Genomic DNA, 21603 nt, shown 5'->3' on the forward strand with positions numbered 1-21603 from the left:
AGTTAAAAATAACTAAACAAATATTATCAATCATTTACATAGGGAAAAGTGTGTTTAGTTAGCCACTCTAATCTAACATTTTCTTATTTGCACAGTTGAAGTTTAGCCTATAACTTTCAAATCTATCCATTGCACATCGAGTGTATTATCGATAAGTAATTAAAATGTATCGTTGCTCAAAAGACATGATAAAATGCAAAGGCTGTAAGCTAAATTTAAACCGAAACTTAATCCATATTAATTGGATAGAAAATAAAAAAAGGCTTTAAAGCTGATCAATTTTTTGAAAATAAGACTTGGTACATAGTGAATTTTTTCGATAAATTAATAAAGCTGCCACATCAAGTAGGAAAATTGTGAAAAACCGCGGCAACACTGTCGCCCACTCACCTGACCCGATGCTGGTGCTGCTTGTAGCGATGCTTGTGCATGCGTCGATAATGTTTACGCTTCTGCCTGCGCCCCGTCACCCACCTGGCTGCCACAGTTGGTCGTTGTGCCCCATTATCGTTGCGGGCACGCGGCAGCTCGATGCTGTTCGGAATTTGTGCTGCGCTTGGCGTTGTTGGCGTCGTTATGGACACCGTCTGATGGCTCATTTGCTGTGGTGTGGGCGGTGGCAATTCTGGCATAAAGTGCGTAAGGTTCTCGCTGGTTCTATTGGCGTCCAGAAATTGAGGCGCCAATCTGATCGTTGCTGATGTGAGGCCCGTGTCAGGTGATTGGTTGCGGCGCAGTTGCAGCGTTGTGAAGACAATTTGCGTGCAGGATAGTGCCAAAATAAGCGCCAGCAACAGGGCCAGAATGTGCGTGGTATTACTTTGATTCATACGCAGAAAATAACGCTGATAAAGCATTTCCACCTGGCCAAAGCGAAGAAAAAATAAAATACTCGTAAGTAGGTAGAAAAAATTACGCAAATCTTGCGCGCTGACAAAAGCTGTTTCCCAGGATTTGCTGGCAGACAAAATGAAAACGAAATGAAAATGAAACGCCGTTGAGCTCCACAATTGAGCTGGCATTCAGTTCGGTTCGCCAACGATTTCCATTTCAAAATTCCAGTTAAGAAAGAAAAAATTAAATAAGTAGCTTACCTGCAGGTTCTTGAACTGATGCGTCGAGCAGAGACGCAGAATGATGCGATTCAAACGATACCAGAACGTGATGCTGGGACTAGCTGCCTGAGTGCCCGTGGTGCTTGGATTGTTGGCCTCCACATTGCTCCGGCCATCGGCTCCATCAGCTGCGTGGATTGCGCAAAAAAAAAAAAACAAAATAGCTAATAAGAATCGAAACTGCAACAGCTGGTAACAATAAACCAAAACCTAACACTGGTTCTTTGAACATGCTTTAAGAGAGCATAATATAAATCCAAATCGCACTACGTAACATATATCTGTCATATATAAAATATGTTTTATTAACATCATCGGTCATTTTTATCTGTGATATTTAAACCAAACTTGCGAACATTCTTTTCATTTTTCCATGCTAAAATTTAATCTTAGTCTTTCAAAAGTATTATTGACTTGTGAAAATCTGGGCATGGCCAATCTCGAGAGGAGTTCATCAAAGGTCAACCAGCAGAATTTGTTGAGTTTGACCTTGAAACTATTGGAAACTGTATGGAAATGCGCATTTTAACCGTCCCCTAGGTAACATGGCCAGGAAATTTGAGCTCAATTTAACAATATTTCTGTTTAACTTTTATACTCTTTTCACTGTGTCGAAGGGTGTAGATACGATAGTGATTACAGGAAGTAAAATACTTTAAGTACTTGTTAATATTTTAAATAAGTTGTCAATATATTAATCCCATTTCACGTTAGTCGGATAACTAATTATGCCAGAATCCCTTTATATGGTATGTAAAAACTATAAGCTTATTAATCTCTTTAATAACCATTAAACATATTAATTTAATATCATGTTAATCAGACATGCTGGTAATTATGCCAGACATGTGGAATTTGTCTAAAATTGTCATTGACAAAACCAGCATTAAATATTTTGCCAGAATATTTGCATAGCAAAGGCATTTTCCGTTGACCACCTGCTGTTTGGAGCGGCAATTGCTTTCCGCAATTCGATTACAAATTGAAATTTCAGTGAGGTTTTCAATTGCATTCACAGTTAATAATGCTTACAAGTTAACAGTTGAACGAGCTGCGTTTGGCATGCTTTAATATATGGAAATTACATATGCAACTTGTGGCTGCAACACAATACTTTGATCCTGATTCCCATTCGCATTCCCATTCGCATTCGCTTATCGCCTTTTTGCCTTCGATTTGTTCACAATGTTGTTGCGTACGCAAAACTCGTTTAGCATGCAATACACAATGCCATAAAATGTTGTAAAATCGTTCAACTGACCCCCATAAAACCGCACACTTACACACACACACACACTTACACACGCACAGACGCACACGCACAACAATAACAGGAATGCGTGTCGCCGGCATATACATAGGAAAATATGTTTTCTTATTTTTGTACACTCTCATGCATCAATAAATAAATGCCAAACGTGATTATGTAAATTTCTATAGAAATCTGTGTATACTATATCAAAAGCAGGAATCCATTCTCGCATTTGCCCTATTCAACGTGCCACTGTGGCAGCTACATAGAAAACAACTAAGAATGCTGCAGTCGGATGTAGCCGACTGCCAAAGACTCTTTCACATTATTATAAAAGATATGTACCAGGCCTGCAGCGGATATATATAAAATACTTTATGTTAATTCTATACAATTTTCGATCGAGCTGCTTTTCTAGTTTTTCCTGCAAAATTGATTACTCTATCCTTAAAACTGTGAAAGATAAAAATCTTCACGATTCGACATCCCCCTTGTGGGCAGTTATGCACGAGTATATATCTTCCAAGATGCAGATCTTTAAACTTCGCAACATCGATAACAAAAGCAATATGCTCTCTTTCATATTGTTTACGAGTATCATAAGGAGAGAGTAAAATATATCAAAATGGCAGCCATGGCAACCAGCAAGCAGCTCATTGAAGGTGAAGGGGGAAACTGAATATTGAGGAACTGAAGCTGAAGTTGAGGCCAAGAAGCTGCCTCGTCAAATTCAATTCGACAATGACAATCAAGTTGTGACATTTGAGCCAGCTCTTCGATCAGACAGACAGAACCAGCACCAGCAGCAGCAGCAGCCGCAGCTGGAAGCTGAACCTGAACCGAAACGCACGCACGCCCGCATGCGTTGGCATTTTGATTAGCCAGGTCCATGTCCTGGCCGTCCTTTTACGGTGCACGATTCTATTACATGCTTAGCCTAAAGTTGTTTTCTTTCACATTTCTACTCACATTGCTGCAGCAGCTGCGCCTCGTCGCGCTGATAGATCATTGGGCTGTGGCAGGTGGAGCTCGAGTTGGTTGAATCAATTGACTCGTCTATGTTGCAGCGTGTGATGCCAGCCTGCAAAAATGGTGCCAAGGTGGGTTAACACACACGCACACAATAAATATTAAATAGCTGGATAAATAATTTATAAATATTAAGTAGACGCCCACGCGGCATTGCACACTGTTTATTCTTAACTCAAAACTCATGACTCTGTTCTGTCTTTTTGTGTTTTTGTATTCCATGCGGCATCTTTAAACAAATTGCCGCCCATTTGCATGCCATCCCCTCCCACTGCCAATCACCCACACTCCCACACACACACACACACACACTCCATCGCTTTTTGTGCTGTAAACTTTTTCAATTGACTCTCGCCAACTGGCAAACAGCGCGTGCAAATTCACATGCAGTGAACACTCCAAAAACGGAAAAATTTTAAAAACAAACATTGCAAATTTTAACCATCAGATTTTTCTTAACAAAAAGTTCTACGTACAAAAGTTAACTTAAATTTCAAGCCTTGCTCTTAACATCTTCTTTAAAAAAACGGGTACGGTGTGGACATCTGTTCCTGAGAGCTTTCACTGTAGTAGCGCACACACACACAGGCATCTTCAATATTGTAAAGTGGACCCTTGTGTATGCATACAATATTCCTGTATCTATGTGAGTATCTGTCTCTATGAGTGTGCGCGTGTGTGCAGCACACGGAACGTCGCTTGTTAGCCAAAGCAAAAGGTGTTAACTTTTTGTCAAGTGCAATTTTTAGAAAGGACAACAACAACAAGGTCTAACAATGCACAAACTCTTAGCTTGAATGATTTTACTCAATACAATCCCCCCACTGTACAGAGACCCTCTCGCACCGCTCCCCTCACAGCGCTTCAAAAGCTTCAACTCCCCAGCTGAGCTATGAAATTGTATTTTAATTTGGCATCGAAGTCGTTTTGTTACCCGCTGCTTATGGCCAAATCGAATTAAATATTTAAATCGCATAGCGAGTCGACCCGAGGTCTGTCCATTAGCTGAACAAATTAATTGATGCCAGGCCATTTACCTTCCCCATCCCCTTCCCTTTGTCCACTCCCAATCCCAATCCCAATGGCTGTGCTTACCGCAATCAGGCTGCTGCTCACCATCGCCTTGCCTCCCTTGGCGCTGGTATTGAAATGTTCGATCACCTCCCAATTGGATTTCTTTGGCGTCGACGGCTGTGTTAGTGGCTGCGGCTGGGCCAGTCCTGATGGCGAGCCAGCTGCCGATGAGTGTCCAGGTACATGCAATTCCATGGAGGCTTGCGTGCTGCCGCCGCTGCCCGCCTGCTTCAAGGAAGCGGAGCGGCTAAAGAACTTGCGGTGTTTGCCACTTCCGGCAACACCCGCACTCACGCTCTCCTGTAGGTGAAACATTTGTGTTTTGGATTGCAGTCCAGTCCAGATGCTTACCTCTTTGCTGGTAGCGAGGCCCGCGGCGCCCGCGCCGCCATGCCGCATGCCACGCAGCGACAGACGCTTGGACCATTCCCGTTTCTGGCTCTCCGATGACAGCGAGCGAAATATGTGCGAGGAGCTGCTGCCGCTGCCGGTGGTGCCGGTGGTGCCGGTGGTGCCGGTGGTGGTGCCGGAGCTGGTGACGGTGGCCGTGACGGTAGCGGTGGCTATATTGTGGGTGGTGCTGCCGCTGGCGCTCATTCTGGAAGTGCAAAACGGCCGGGCAATCTTTTATAAGTATATGTGTTTAGAGTAGCTGAAGGCTGGGGAAATTGATTTTCATTTTACATGCTAAAAGAAGCGCGCTAATTTTCAAACAAATTGCCAATTTTTTGTGGCTCGTGACAGCGACTGAAATGGCATTAAAACAATAAATTCGATTTTGGCCAAAAACGCTGTCAAAACAGCAACAACAACAACAACAACAACAATGCAAACAACAAAACACGCCCACGCGAAAACGGAGCGGGCAAGTGCCTCAGTCTTAGTGGGCCGACAAGAATATACCCTGTACGCAGCGACGAGCTGTCGTTATACACAAGCTACAGGCTTAGCTTGTTCTTAATCACATAAGTTAATCCGTTTTCGCATAACTTCGGTAATTATAGACATATCTTTATGAAACATTCTGGGTTTAAATGTGGCACCCAAATATGAGTATATACTAAAGCGCAAGGCTCTACAGTGACTTCTATCTCGATAATTAATTATATTTTGACTTCTATCTCGATAATTAATTATATTTTGACAATAGGAAAATACCTGTAATATACAAAATTATTACATCGTTGTAAGAATATATATTTCAAGTTCTAAGACTCTATCACCAGACAGACATACGGACTTATAAGCATATATGTGCACTCCATCCTGTTATATATATATTCTCTAAACCAATATACCCTCTCTTACATATTTTCAATGGGTTTCCGGGTATAGAAACCGGCTCTGCCAATAAATATATCGTATCGCATCGTAACGTAACGTAACGTAACGTATCTACTTTTGGGACGGCCCACTTAAGTCTCACGAAATGCGCGCCAAACACGCAAGGCCAGAGCCAGAAGATATAGGTTGGATGCGAAGCAGGAGGTTGGCTGACTGCGAGTCAGGCTAAAGGCAAACTCGACAGGTAACGCTCTTCAGTTTATCAGCTAGGGCTTTAATGTAACAACAGCAGCAAATGGCTTTTTAAAATTTGGAGAGTTGAGGGGATCTAAGCGTTTAAGCAGTTGAGTGAAATTTTGTATAACCTATCAAAAGGCTCCAACTATTATAAGCCCGAGCTGTTAGTTTTAAATAATGTTGAAAATAAAGCTTAATTTAAAAGAAGAGCTTATGCAAATTATATAGTATCAATTGCCATTATATTTAAATGGAATGCACTCAAAAAAAATAACTAACAAAATTGGTCTTAAGCTGAAAATTTTCATTTTGTACTTAATGAAACATAAAAAGAACATTTTTTAGGCCTAGATTCGAGTCTTGAACCGCAATTTGAATTCATCTAAGGGCGAGTTGAGGGTTGGCGCCGTAAAACGAAGCTAACCATAATTTTTTAAAAGGACAAAAATGGCTTTCAATTTTAAGATCAGAAAATTTCTATAATCAAGCCTAACTTACTTTGGGCGTATATTAAAATAAACCTCCACTACAGATTGGGATTGATTTGGATTGTTTTTCTGTCTGTATCGAGATACGTTAGAGAACGATTAATTCAGATAAATTGAGACTTGCCATCCTGCTTAGCATATGCACAGACCATGCACATTTATTAAGTTTAATCCCCGACTTCAGGACAGACAACTGTTGCCTGAGCCTAAGCTGCAATACGCTTCGTTTTTATAGACGCGCATGTCTGAGCACTTTTCCGTAATGACTTTGTTGAAGCGCATAACAGTAAACTGTGCCACAGACAACAACAATAACAACAATTTCCACAACAACAACAATAATACAAACAAACAATGCAAAGGCGAAGGCGCAAAAGTTTTTTGGGTTCCTGGCCGCATTACTGGGGCCACAAGTCTTAGGGCCCGAACAGTTCGGCCAGGGCGTTGCTTCCTTTTTGTTTTTAGCTACTGTATATTTATAACTAGTGTATAAAGAGTATTACGATTTTGTCAAGTGATGTGTAACGCATAGAAGATAGACGACCTTGATCCCATAAACTGCATACGTGTTTATATTCTCAATCAGCATCAACAATCGAGCGTCCGTCTTTCTATATGCAGTATACTCTCTCTTTCTTAGGCCCGAATTTTTGTTGAAGGGTTCAAATATGAGATTAGATATCTGTCAAAGGATCCATCAAGACTTGAGCTTCTTTCTTTCTTTCTTTATTTGTAAGCTATTTTGTGAAGAGTTTTGTAATTCGTTCGTACTAGTTTGCTCCTCAAATATGATTTTTGAGTTTTTAATTTGAATTTAATTTAAGAACCAAACTGAGCAAATTCTTTCGGAGATGAGTCTTTCGTATGCATTTACTTCGCACTTCCGAACCACATGTCAGCAAGGGTATTTAATCCACGACTTATTAAAGTTCTTTCTGGATTTTTGTTTTTTTTTTTTTAGTGCCAGAGGCGTCTGGTGAGGGGGCGTGTAAGTACAAGTGCCGGCCGCCGGCATAAATATGTCAAAAACAACGCGCTATAAACAAATTGTTTTGTTGCCAAAAAAAAAAAAAAAAAAAAAACCAAAAGAAACACGTGAAAATTGAATGAGAAAATCGAAAAAAATCGAAAAGTGGCGAAAAAGTAAAAAAAAAATAAGCAAAACGACGACAGGCACGTCATCTAGGGCAGCCCAGTCGAGGAGCAGCTGCTATTATATTACAATACTCAAGGGTTGGGGGTTTAGGGGGCATGGTGGGGTATTCTTTGAGTGTGCCTTCGACAAACCACTCGAGTTTTCGTGGAAATTGAGGATTAGTCACACTGTGCGAGCCGCTTTGCACCACTTTCGCTGCTCGGCCAATTGGAATGCCATTCAAAGTATTTTCAATTCGTTCAGACGGCGGAAAATTTTACCACCCACCGCGCAAAACCACAGCCACGCCGCAATATGTATTTATCTAATTAAAATTGAAAAAAGCCTCAAAAATGCGCTTAATTTAAACTACAAGACATAAATGAAAAGAAAATACACTTAACAAAAATTACATATTTCATGTCGAAACGCGTTGCCGTCCAAGGTCAAAGTTCATAAATACACAATTGCCCATACAAATGAGAATTGCCTATTATACCAAAACAATTAAACAAAAACAAGGAAAACTTTCAATTAAAATATGCCAAAAGCTCACTAAAATGAATTAAAATTCGACAGCCGGGTGCTGTCGACTATACAATATCCTGTTTAAAGTGTATTTACCGAATAAATAAGTCGAGTAAATAAGTGAAGAGGTCGATGTATATGACCGTGTTTGTCAAGTTGACATCAATATACCCGTTTTCGAATAGTGAACAGTGTATTAACATGAAAATCAAGAAGCACTCGAAATAAATACTTAATTTCATCATATGAAATATGCAAATCTCGACTATTCAGCAGCACATGAAGTTTTGCTGTCACCTTTGAGCCAAGTTTTTCTTATGAGCTAGTTTGGTGGGCGCTCGGGAATTGCCTGAGTTGGAGCTAAAAGGCCAAAATGCATGCACGACTGCCTGTGAAACTTAGCCAAGAGAGCGAGAGAGAGAGAGAGAGAGAGAGAGAGAGAGAGAGAGAAAGACTATGCAGGCTGCGTACACAAACTTTTCAATTCTCATGCTAAAACATCTTTTATGGGATGTAGTTGGCAGTTGGCAGCTGGCAGTTGGCAGTTGGCTGTTGCCTGTTGCTGTGAGCCTTCGTTGTCATTCGTCGGCATTAAACATTGAGCTGCAGACTTCAGTAACAAAACTCAGTGAGCTTTTTAACATAATCGCCTCATAAGCCTCCAAGAGGCGGCAACAATCACGAAATCAAGCAGCTGATTTAATTAGCCCAGCAACGGCCAGAGATAACAATCGAGGCCCTAGTTGAGTGTGATTTAACTAGCAGATACCCTTGTAAACAGTTCTTCAATATTACAGAGGATTTTTATACTAAGAAACGAATATAAAAGGTTTAAGGTTTCCGGTCTTTTGAGATATAGATAATATTATCAGATATAGAAAATATAAATTTATTAAAATCAAAAATGTATATAAATAAAACAATTTTGTTCTATTCATTATATTATTAATATTCTAATAAAAAGGCAGACTAGACATGCAAACAAGCCCAGCACAACATGTTCTTGCATGTTGTTGAAGAATATATATGCTTTATATATAATCAAAGTTTCCTTCTCTATCCAACACTTTCGACTTAGCTAAAAGGATTTCTTCAATTTACAGGGTATAGACTTTAAAACGTGTTAAAGGCTTAGGCCTGGCAGCTTGTGCCCGGACTCCACCCACTCAGCTTGTTAATCAATGTCATGCGCGCACCGCACCCCACAAAATTCAGAAGCAGGTATTGAAGTACACTATGGGAAAACATTCTTTGCCATTACAGTTCAATGGCAATTCATTAGATTAATGGCGCTAATGGCCTGGTAAATATTGTGGCTGTAATAACATCTACAAAAGCAGAAAACAAAACTTCGACACGACGAGCGCGCGCAAAAAAAAAAGAGGAATAAAATTAATAAAATAGCAAAACAAATTTGATAAGCGGCAGAAATTAATGAGGCCAGAAGCAAGCAGCGGGCAGCAGCAGCGAGCAGCAGTTGTGTTGTTTGTAAGCAGCCCCTATTTACAATCCATACAGCACCCACGCCTACTCCTCCCCCCACTCACATATAGATCTCATGCATATTCATTCATTAACTGGGCAAAAGCAGCTGCTGGCATTTTGCAGACGCTCTCTACACAAGCCGAACGCCACGCCCACGCGCATACCCAGTGCCAACCCTTCCACACAATCTAAATATACGTCTGTCTCTCCCTATATATATATATATAGTATAGGAAGTCAGCACAAGTTTCTATATTTGTAACAGTTGTTGCTCTCATGTTTATGCTGCCATGTGTTGGCCTTGTTTACGCGCCGTCATCTTTGTGTTTGGTTTCTGGTATTTGGTATTTGGTTTTTCCTATTTGTTTGCATTCCATTGACGCAAAGGTGTTGCTCGGTCGCGGGCACAAAATTTGCAATGGAAATTAATTCATATGCTGTGCGTGAAAAATGCTGCAAGAGCCCTTGGCAGTGAACGTGCCTCCACCAAACACACAAACACACACACACACAGCTAGCCCATCTATCATCTGAATGCACGTCCCACGGGACGTATGCGCAATATAGTAAAACTATGCGCTATTTGGGTTAGAATTCGGGCACGGATTGGGATTGGGCTTGGAATAGGGTTTTGTTATTCGGACTAACTAAAAGCTTTGAGCAACCAAGCGCGGATGCTATGCCAAGTGAACTGTGGCACATAACTTATTACTCATCTGAAGTATAGCACATAACTTATTACTCATACGCAACATATACTTCACTTCTGTGTTTAGAGGCTATGAAAAGGAGTACCAGAAACGCGAACACATAAATATTTATACTTATATGAGTGCATGCTAGATAGAATATTGATTAAACAGAAAGAAATGCTGCAATTTTAGCTGCATTTCCCACTAGTCTCTTTCAACTTTCTGTTTCATAAAAAATCAGAAAATTAAGCTTTGCGGAGGTTTGTTGAAATTTTATGTACACTCTACATTGCTTAAGCTAATAGAGCTAGACAAATTAACCGCCGGATCGAATTGTGTCGAAATATATATAGATATGTCTGTCCATCCACTTTTTGAAGCGCATTTATAAAACCTTAATTCATTTTCATGTACAAATATCTAGAATGCTTGAATGGAAATGCAAATCCAGTTTCTAACATTTTAAATTTGTTTTAATTTCATTGAGAGCAACATAAAGGTAGGTAACACACAGCCACAAGGCATAAGACACCACACAGTACACACACACACACACATTTTTTATTGATTGATCAAATTAAATTTGCATCATAAACAAAGGGGTCAAAATGGCAGGGAGGCCCATTGAAAAGTAACAACATTTATAATTGATTAGAACAACAGAGCGCAGCATATTGTTTAGCTTATAAATTTGTTAAAACAAATCAAGCCAAAGATAAAGCTAACAAAATCCCAAAGCAATATTTCGAATATATATAAACGAAAAAACCAAGAGATATGAGAGCAATAAAAAAGGTAAACACATTCGACAGCCAACACACATTTATGGGCCTAATAAAAGGCAAACACAAGCCAGCAACACGGCAGCACATAATTTCTGAGAAGCAAAGTATCTAAAAGTTAAACCAAAGCAGCTTAAAGGCGAACAGGTTGAGTGGGAAGAGTGCAAGGAGTGTGGGGAGGGGGGGCAGTAGCAGACCTGGCAACGAGCGAGCTGACTTACTAATTTGTGACATGATCAAGTTAACCGAAACCCGTGACAAGCAAGCGGGGCAAATAGCCCTCCAGATGTTTAACCATCAGCAATGGGGGAGGGGGTGAGCAGCGGGTACTGAGGTGCAGCAGTAGCAGTAGCAGTAGCAGCAGCAGTAGGAGCTGCAGTAACAACAGCTCTCGTACTGCAAAGCCAGCGCCCGGGGGCAAACTTAACCTCACCTGACTCTGACAGGACTCGCATTGTTGTACTTATGAATGCATTGTGCAAAAAACCCCAACAGCATTTCTTTCTTTTAATACCCTGTACACAAACAAACGTGTCAATAAAAGAGCATAGCTTTGTGTAAGAGACTTGGCCGCATAACAAAAACAAAACTTGTTGGTACTTCGCTTGAATTTAATGACTCAACGTGAAATGTCGTTTCTTGCGACAATACTTAATACACGTTTTATATATATCCTTATCAAAACTAGATCCAATTATAGAATACGAGTTCGATTCAAAACTAATTGCTTGCCTTGATTAAAGTGTGTTTAAGGCAGAAGACTTCTCTATAAGACTTTCCAGTATATAAAGTGCTAAGTCTCGTCTGAATCAGTAACTCTCTAAGAACTCCGTGAACTTGGAATGTGTCTTCTATATTATGTATATAAAATATACTCAAAGTTTAGTCTCTATCAACAACTACTAATCCTCACAAATAGATTTTCGCTATAATAAGCCAGTCATGACTTTTAAATTTATGCACGCTTAAGGCGACTTTAAAGTTCTTACAGGGTATTTCCCAGTGTCGCATTCTTCTCCTTATAATGCTTGGCTATTTTGTTTTCTGTTTGTTGTGGCTCTTCATGCGCTTTGGGCCATGGTTTAGGTTTAGGTTTTTGTTTTGGTTTTCTTTTTGTGCTTTGGTTGCATCGGTTCGCCCAAAGACCATTATTCTTTATGCGTTCCATAGGCGAGGTACAATGCGGCCAGTCTCTGCCTTGTGCCTGGAGGCAATTTGCATGCGACTGCACATTGAGTCGCAGGACTCGAGCAAGTTGGTTCTGTTACAGCTAAGGAGCAGCAAACGTTTATGTTGCTGCAACAAGCATTTAATTAAAATTATGTGTGTGCAGAGCCCGCTCTAGCCTCCAGCCGACATGCACTTAAGTGCACACACGGCGTCTGTCAATGACTGCCTTGTGGCATGACACTGGGCGCTGCAGCTGTCAGGCCGAGAGCAAGGTCTGAGCCAGTGGCTCGGCCATGTCAAGTGGCCGATTTGGCAGCCGGCCAGGACAGGCGCCAGTTCCAAGTTGAAGGCAGCTGCCTCGTCATTGATTTGTGTATATGTCGATACAGTTTTTTAATTAGAGAGTGGGTCATAATGACTTTGTCATGGCATGTGTAACGTCTTGACGAAAAAGTGCCAATGTCTGTCTTTCTGCAAAATAGTATCTTGGCCGATTCTGATTAAACATTAAAGCTGTTATTTTTAATGTAACACTTACAAACAAATCCTTCGCCCAAGACAATTCCACATTCATAACCTAACGTGAAAGTCGATCAAACGATAAAGATTGAAAATTCAGTTTATATTTGATACGCTTTTTATTTTTCTGAGATCTCAGTTTTTAAAACCTAAAACTTAGCCCCTTTCTCCACCATATCAGCAACCTTTTACTTAGATCAGACAACTATATCAGCTAGATTCCACTCGATAAATCGGCCTGAAATTGAGTTTTTGATAAATTCCCTGCTCTCTGCAAGGGTATTTAATCATCAGCATCTGTAAGACGTTTGAGTTTTTCATGAGTTTTTTATGTTGCTCTGACTCTTGCACGTCGTTGCCTATTTTCGCTGCTTTGCACATTTTGTGGTGCATATAAATGCGGCTCACTTGGCAGCTGACCCACTGACAGATCCACAGAAACCACTGACCCACTGGCTGGCGAACCCGGAATCGTTGCATTTCGTCTAGTTTATTTGCTTGCATGCGAAATGATTGTGTAAACAAAAACACAATGTTTGGTTAATTTTGCGGGTTTTTGTTTAATTTTGAGCGATTTTTATAGTCTGCTGCAGCTTGCCACAATGTGGCAGCCACTAATTCAGTGCGATTGCATTTTGCATTTGCTTGTATACGATTTTTTGTTTTTATTATATAATTTCAAGCAGAGCACGTACGGGACAAGGTTCAAGGATACGGCCATCGGGCAACTGCTGACCATCTTCATGTGGCGACATGTCAAAGACATGCCTGGGGAATTAAGACTGTGGCCGGGATTAGCCGAAGGAATAACGCAACATATTGGCATGGAATGTATTTAGCAGCGAGTGCCTTTTACTTTTGTGCGTGTTCTGCGTAGCAAATGTGGCACAATTACAATCCCCTGCCCCTTCCTCTCTCCTCTTGCCAGCTGTGTACCCTGCTTTGGTATCTAATGAGGCATGACCAGGTCGAAAAATGTCATGAATAAATTAACGCACTCAAACAAGGCCTTTAAAAGCAATTGCAGCAAATCGAATCGAATCGAATACAACAATATTCAATTATTAATTATATACACGAACATCGAATGTTTAATACTAAATACCAAATATCTTATATCGTATATTGTATATGTTATCATTGAGTAATTACTGTAGCAATTACAAATGACATGCCACACGCCAGCAAGCGACTAATTAGTGATGTGTTCTTTCAAATTAGCCACTGATTAGATTCAATACGATTTGCCAAAGGAGGCGATTATTGATTTGAATAAATGCTTAACAGGTAATCGACTGAAGAATACCTTAGATAACGATTAGCATGAAGATGAGGTCTTCTTCTCAATAAAAGATAAACCTTATTGTTAATGCGATTTCGAAGAAATGATATAATATAATTATAAAATATATATGCTCGCGCTGTCCGCCTCAGATGACCTGCGGCTGACTCTTACAATAACTTACACAATTTACCCTTTTTATAGGGTATGCAAAGTTTATCTGTAGTTTCGTTTTGCTTATTTTGATATATTGTTCAGGTAAATGCTTTGTTACAAATTCCAAGAGCATGTAAATGCTGGCAGCTTTGCCAACTTTTGTCCGAATTGATGTAAATGAAGTTACCGCAACTTTGAGCGCTATTTTCGACAGTTGGAATCCACATCATATAAAGCCGTAGCTCAAGTCTGCACATAAACTTTGTGTTCAACTAATTGCTGGCAGAGACCGCAAGGAGGAGCCAACCTCTCCTTCCCATTGCTACAACTGTTGTTCCACCTGTCCTTGCCGCAAAGCCGCAGCTAAAAGTGAAACCTGCGCAAATGCATTTCGTTTTTTATCTCTGTATATTAAATTTGGCAAACTAATTTACTAGCTCATTACGTATACTTAATAATTTATAAAATTCATATTAAGCATACGCCAAACTGGCCGCAAGAGTGAAGCGCAGTTCATAGCACACTAACCCGCACACTCACTCACACACACACACACACACAACCACACACACATACACTTACACCCGCAACACAACTGCCATGAACAATGGCAGACAGTGAACCACAGGCGGAAACCACCGAAAAACTGACTAACATACACGTAAAAGCACGTCAAATTCGTTGTGGACGTGTTCAAGGGGGCGGGGGGGGCAAGTACGGAAATTGGTGGCAAGTGTTCGGCTCGTCTGCATCAAAATTAAATAATTAAACGCTCAGTTGTTGGGCGGCGACTGCAGCTTATGAATAAACCAAATTCAGGCAAAAGTCAGAACTATTCAAGAGCCAAAGCCAGAAGCTGACCAAATGCTCAAAACACATAAGAGAGCTTTAGTCTAAAGTGCACAGCAAGCACATACCCTGTAACCAGCGATGAGTCGTTAAACGTTGGAAACAGAGGAAAGATATGAGAAAGTGACCAGCAAGCAGACACTCTGTATACAGGCACGAGTCGTAAAACGTTGAGAAGAGAGGAGAGAAAGTATATGTGACTCTACAATCAACTTTGCGTGGCTCTAGCTCTAGCTCTAGTATCTGCTCAAAAGAACAACAATCAGATTTATCGATTTCGTTCAAATAAATTAAACTTGACCAGAACTTACAGTACTTATACGGTCTCTAAGAATATAAGTGCTTATCTCAGAGATCGAGGGCCTAATAAAAATGTGCGAAGGTATAGACAAACTGTTCTAGCTACCACAACTCAGCTCGACGTGCTTAAAGAGAGTGCGCAAATTTTCTACATCCACAACAACAATTAAACTCTTTTACCCACTTTCACTGAGTACAGGGTATAGAGAAGTGAATGAGTATTAATGTGCGGCTTTTGCATACCTGTTTACTTGGCTGCCGTGGCAGGTGCCGGCACGTCTGACGCCTCTAAGTATTCAGCGTTATCTCTGCTCCTCCTCCCGCTCCCGTTGCCGCTTCCGTTTCTGCTCCTGCTACTGCTCCCGCTCCTCTTGCTGCTGCTTTTGTTCGTTGGGCTGATTATTTATTTGTTCATTTTGTATGCATTGAAGTACAACAAGGGGCTGCCATCGGGCCTTGCAACATTTGTTTTGCTTTGCTGCACGGCGCACACACAAATGAAATGCGCGTTTAAATGAAAAATATCTCAAATAATTATAATAAATACTTTTTGCAACTCCCGCTTCCTGCCCTGCCCCCGCACTGAGCCCAACTGCCTGTCAAGCCGAGTGTTTTTCCTTATTTGTTTCTTTTTGTTTGTTTTGGGTCTGCGAAAAAGAAGGTCTTGGCACAAAATGCGCTAAAAAACTTCCCTTTTCACACACACACACACAGACACAAGCACACGCACACTCTGATGTTGAAAAGGAAAATTTAAATTAAACTGATTTGTTGCTGTTGCCGCTTCAATATTTGCTGCTGCTGCTGCTGGCTTCCGCTTGACAGCTTTTTTATGCTTTTTTGTGGTTTTTCATTGTTCATATTTGGAATTTCATGTATTTTGCATTGTAAATTGTAAATGCCAGCTGCAAAACAGTTAACGCGCATTTTAGCAGCATATTTTGTGTGTGTGTGTGTGTAAAATATCCCGAAATGCAACCGTTTAAGCCATGGCTTTTGAATATTAATAATACGCAACGTTGCACGCCTCGCACACACACACACACACACACACGGACGCACGTCTAATTGCCGCGGGTGCCACAAATATGCAAATCAAATTAATTTGTTGCTTATTAGTTTGACCCACTGTCAACTCAAATTGCAGCAGGCAATCAGCCCACCCAGACCCATGGCGGGGGTGGGTTGGGCGTGCCGGGGGCGAGCCTGACACCAAATTTGCTGCAATTTGCATGCGAAATGCTGGTTGCAATAACATAAAATGCCAGACAGACGAGCGTAGCAAATTATTGTTGCTGTGTTGGATCATAAACACGCCATACGCCCATCAATATGTGGCACGCCCCCCCCCCCTCCCTCTCACTCCCACACGTGGCCAATCAGGCGCCAGCATTCAAAGCGAAATCAACGCAAATTGAAGCGAAATTAAAAATGCAAAACATAGCGAAAAGCAGCAACAACAAACAAGATTAAAAAAAAATAAAATAAAACACAAATCAAATGGAGAATCGAGAATTGGGTACTGAGAACCGAGTCATTTGTTGGTTTTGATTTCGCACCCGCGCCAAATAAAGCGCCAAATTAGAAAATAATACAAAATAAAATGGAAAGCAAAGAGAAAAAATTAAAAAAAATATTGTGAAACAAATCTTTGTTGTTGTTGCTGTTGTCGTTGTTGTTGCTGCCACTTGAGGCGGAAGTGCGCCTCGCTAACAACAATGCCGCAGAACCTTAGAGGATGCAGCAGCAAAGACAGCCGGATAAAGCAAAGCAAATCGACGGCTGGCTGTGGGGTATTGCAAGGGAGCGGGACGGTAGCGGAGAGGGGGAGGGTTTGCTTTGGTTTACTTGAGCTGCCATTGTTATGACTGCTGTAATACGCTTTTGCGAGGAGATTACAATGTCTGATTACTTTGTTATTAATAAATACAAAAGCGTGCCACACACACACACCCAAACACAACAAATCACACACACACACACACATGGGACCGCGGGCAACGGTGCGTATACGCGCTCTCATTATCTGTTCTATGTGGCGCTGCGCATTGTACGCAAAATGTTTATTAATAAACTGTGCCACACACAGAGACAGCAAGCAGGTACAACAAAAGCAACAACTACTGTAGATACAGGTAAATGCAGTTTTGTCGCCAATGTAAATACACAAATAACAAAATGTATTCAATTTCTGAGCCATAAACATGTTGTTTGTGGTTGTCATTGTTTGTTGTTGTCGTGGAGCCAAAAATTTCTGAAGATATGCGTATTTAATGTAACATTTAATTTGATTTGCTTTCGCAAACATTTTGCACAATTTAATTGCATTTTAATTGCATTTGCGAACGTCCGAATGGGGAATTTATTCAAGTTTCATTTTAATTGAGCGTAAAATTATTATCACTTTTTTCTTTTTTTCATATTTTTTGTGTGTTTTTAATTCAGTTATGTTTTATATTTTTAATGAGGCGTAATTCAATTAAATCAAATGTATTTTCTATGCTGATTTATCGTTAATTCAATTGAAATTAATATTTCGTATTTGATTTTCGTCCTATATTGAGATAGGATTAAATTCAGTTAAGTCTCTTGTATTATATTATTGTTTGCCCATAAATTTGATTATTTTCTGCCAATTAAAACAAATATTTTGCTTGGGGAATTATTTTGTTTTGGTTTTCATTTAATTTGGTATTCTTCAATGCATTTTAATTATCTGTGAATTGCGTATATGTATTGGTTTGTTTGCATTCAATAATGCCTGATATTTTATATACTGAATTATTTTCTCATATTTGATTTTAATTTAAATTTAATTTAATCCATGATTTTAAATTTAAATAGGCTGCTTTGCAGTTAGATTTTAGTTTTGTATTTAATTATTTTCATTTTGGTTTCTTGATTTTATTGTATATACTTTTAATATATTTTAAATGTTTTACTTTCTTTGAGGAAAAGTTAATTGATTCTTTGGTTAAATCACTTTGTCACCTTTTTTCTTCAAATCTTTGATATTTTATTAAAATTTGTTTCATTCCATTCCGTACTCTGTTTTCTTTTTTCAATGTTTTTTTTTTAGTTTATTTTAATTTACCTTTCTATTTCATCACATTTCATTTAATCATTTAATTATTTATTTTACGGCTTAAATTGATTTATAAGCCATTTTCTCGATCAGTTTTTATTTTTTTGATTTCGGAACTGTTTGCCTAAACATTTTTGGGCACTTGCTTAACCATTTGTGTGTATTACCAACTTAACGATTTCTTAAAGTTTTTCCTTGTTTTTTTTTGATACCTTTTTCAAATGTGCCCCGAAACGATAAGTTTTCACTTTACAAAACGTTTTTCTCGATCTCGCTGGGTTTTTCTGCTTGGTTTGCATTCGCATTCGGCCACGTTGAAACCGCAACTGACTTGAATTTTCCGACGCAACGGCCTTTTATGCGCTTTTCCTGTCGGCTTCGTTGAATATTGAACTGAACACGACGAAGCTTTCCGTTAAAGCTTTTCCGTTTCAATTTCCACTTTCAATGCGGGGCACATTCAATGCGACTCTCAGAACTGTTTACAGGTGTTTGTTTTGGCTCCTTGGGTCGTTAAAGCTACTTTTTTCATTTTAAATTGGGCTGTTCTTTATTTTTTTTGGGTTTTTTTTTTTTTTTGCTTTTGGTTGCGGGTCACTTACCGCAACATTTGTTGGCCGTAATGGCGCTTGGCTGTTGCAGGCAACTGTTGCCACTTGTTGCTTGGCTTTCAACTCGGCCGAAAGCAGGCAAACAAATTGTCAGCCAATTTATAAAGTTTGATTTTCGATTCTTACCACATTTATAAATAATTCAAGAGGAAAAGCATGAAAGCCCATTTATGTTTATGATTTTTTGGCAAGCATATTAAAGCAAAAAGTCTGCTTTTTTAAGCTCGAAGCTTAATACCCTGACAAAAAGTTACTGCCAATAATACTTTGAGTATTCAAAAGTTAAAAAACTTTTGATAAGCTTGGAGACTTAAGAAAATCTGAAAATTCGCATGAGTTTAGTTTAGATACTAATTAAATGCTTACATACAAAGGTGGAAGAGAACAATAATATTAATGAAATATAATTAAAAATATAAATAATAATAATATTTATGTAAATAACAATACAACAAAGATTGATTAACAGAATCAATAAACGCATTTATATAAAACACAATTGCCTAACCATTTTGCCTCAGATACATATGGATATATATGTCCGATCCGTTAATGACTCAAAAACAAGCCTGACAAAGTTAACGACAAATTGAAAACATCCGCTGCCAACGGACGACAAAATTTAAGGCGATTGAAAAATTAATGAAACAATTGGAAAATTGTTGCATTATTGACAGAGGACAGACACATAATGCCAAGAACCTCGAACTTGCCTAATCAAAATAAGTGTATGCGGGCGGGGGGAGTGGCAATAAAAATAAAAAAAAAAAAAACAATAAAAAGGACTACGATGTGTCAACAAGGCGCACAGGCACACGTCCTGTGACAGCGCCAGGATTGCAAAGTGTAGGCAGGCATAACAAACAACAAGACAAATCAATTGTGAAGCCACATGCGAAAGGACAGCAAGGACGACGGAAATGATGAGGCATCAGCAAGACGGCGAACGCCGCTAAAAAGGATGATGACGATGAGAATGGAGCATGTTCCTGGAAGAGTTTCTATACCCTGAGCGGGGCTATTATGATGCTGTCACGAAATGTGTTACGGAGAAAATCTTACGACCGAAAAAGTGGTGAGTATGAACAGCCATATTGATATAAACGTGTCCGACCGACTGTGTCTCAGTTTTGAGATTATCGTCGTGACTAGATAGGAGCTATATATTGTAACTTTATATACAACAACCTTTATGTTCTGTTATAAAAAGCTCCTTACGAGTAAGCACGATCGGCCTCCTATATTATATGGCTACTATAGCCACAACAAGTCAGATAAAAATCTCTGCTACATAAGCACTTCTGAGCCACATGTCTACAAGGGTATTTTACTTTCACTCTGCCAAGGATAGGCTTCCATATTTCTTCTTTTCTTTTTTGTACGCCTTGTCGTGTGGCAAACAGAACGAAAACATTTTTCTAATTTCCGGTCATCAATATCAAATGAAATGTTATAACACACACATAAATATCCATCCACAGCAGCCCTTGCCTCTGTGCCGGGGCTTCAGACAGTCATCTAATTGAGTTGTTGCCACCGCGTGGCAAACTGTGCGAGTGTTGCGTATCAATAGAAAATTCATTTATTGCAAGCCTTTGCTACTGTGTACGTGTGCGTAAGCGTGTGCGTGTGCATGTGTGTGGGTGTGTTGTGCGTGTATAAAAATAAACAACAAATGCCGGGTCAACAAAATTCGACTTAGAAGCGCAGCCGCCTGATCGCGCGATAATGATAGCCATCGTCCAGCAAAGCGGCGGACTCCTCGCTCTCCGGCAGCTCCTCAGCCACCACGGCATTGTCATCGAGTGGCGGCAAATAGGCCTCCACGGGCGCAGCCGTGGGCGTCAGGTCGGGTATGATGTCGGGCGCGGCATAATGATAGCCATCCGCGTGCAGCACGCCGGCAGGCTCCACAATCTCTTCGTGCGTTTCGGGCTCCACAGGTGATTCGGTTTCCACAGCTGCCGGCTGCTCCGTGGTGGGGTTGGTGGGCGCAGCCTCTGTTGTAGGCAGCTCTGTGGTGCTAGTTGTTGTGGCTGGTGCTGCCTCGGTTGTTGACTCGCTTAGCTGCTCGAGGGATGCGGGCGGCAAATACTCGTTGCTCAGCTGCAGTGACTCCACAGGTGGCAGATAATCACGAGGTGGCGTCACAACGTGCGGCAAGCTGGCGGCATGCTGCTCCACGGGCGGCAGGTAATCGCGACTAGGCAGCGGCGGCAGCACCACAGGCGGCAAGTACTCCAGCGGCAAGTGTGAGACATCGCGACGCGGCCGCAACGCCGCAGCATCCATGCTGACAGCTGCCACAAGCAGCAGCAGCAGCTGCAGCAGCATCAGGCCGAGGTTTTGGGCTTGTGTTTTGCTATTAAACTGCAGACAATTGAAATGGCGGCTTTGATCTAGCTTTGAACTGGAAATTTACCGAAAAATAATGGAACTTACCATATTTGTGACTCAAGTTGTGGCTGGGCTTGTGGGGTGTTGCGTTATGCTGTGCCTTTTTGAAATATCTGTGGCTATTTATAAGAAA

At 40.4% G+C, this 21603-nt stretch overlaps 2 protein-coding genes across 3 annotated transcripts in view; both read right to left on the reverse strand.

The window, feature by feature from the left end:
* The window catches only part of LOC6623977 (adenylate cyclase type 6), a 38333-nt gene extending 19534 nt beyond the window's left edge, over positions 1–18799 (reverse strand). For both annotated transcript variants that reach the window (XR_004303727.2, XM_032435069.2), the window contains exons 1-7: positions 18675–18799; positions 15621–15855; positions 4822–5068; positions 4492–4770; positions 3337–3448; positions 1095–1243; positions 391–863 (exon numbers count right to left, since the gene is read on the reverse strand). Coding sequence is in view for 1 of the 2 variants with exons in the window: in XM_032435069.2 (XP_032290960.1) it covers positions 391–863; positions 1095–1243; positions 3337–3448; positions 4492–4770; positions 4822–5067 (1259 nt within the window). In the remaining variant the exon portion in view is untranslated. The remainder of the gene's footprint in view (positions 1–390; positions 864–1094; positions 1244–3336; positions 3449–4491; positions 4771–4821; positions 5069–15620; positions 15856–18674) is intronic.
* A 1814-nt stretch (positions 18800–20613) lies between these two features.
* LOC6623962 (uncharacterized) lies at positions 20614–21603 on the reverse strand. The gene is made up of 2 exons (XM_002046220.4): positions 21516–21603; positions 20614–21443 (listed from the first exon to the last, which is right to left on the reverse strand). The coding sequence occupies exons 1-2, from the start codon at positions 21516–21518 to the stop codon at positions 20772–20774; spliced, it is 675 nt and encodes a 224-aa protein (XP_002046256.3). The 5' UTR covers positions 21519–21603; the 3' UTR covers positions 20614–20771.

Source organism: Drosophila virilis, chromosome 3, assembly GCF_030788295.1.
Source record: "Drosophila virilis strain 15010-1051.87 chromosome 3, Dvir_AGI_RSII-ME, whole genome shotgun sequence".
NCBI lineage: Eukaryota > Metazoa > Arthropoda > Insecta > Diptera > Drosophilidae > Drosophila > Drosophila virilis.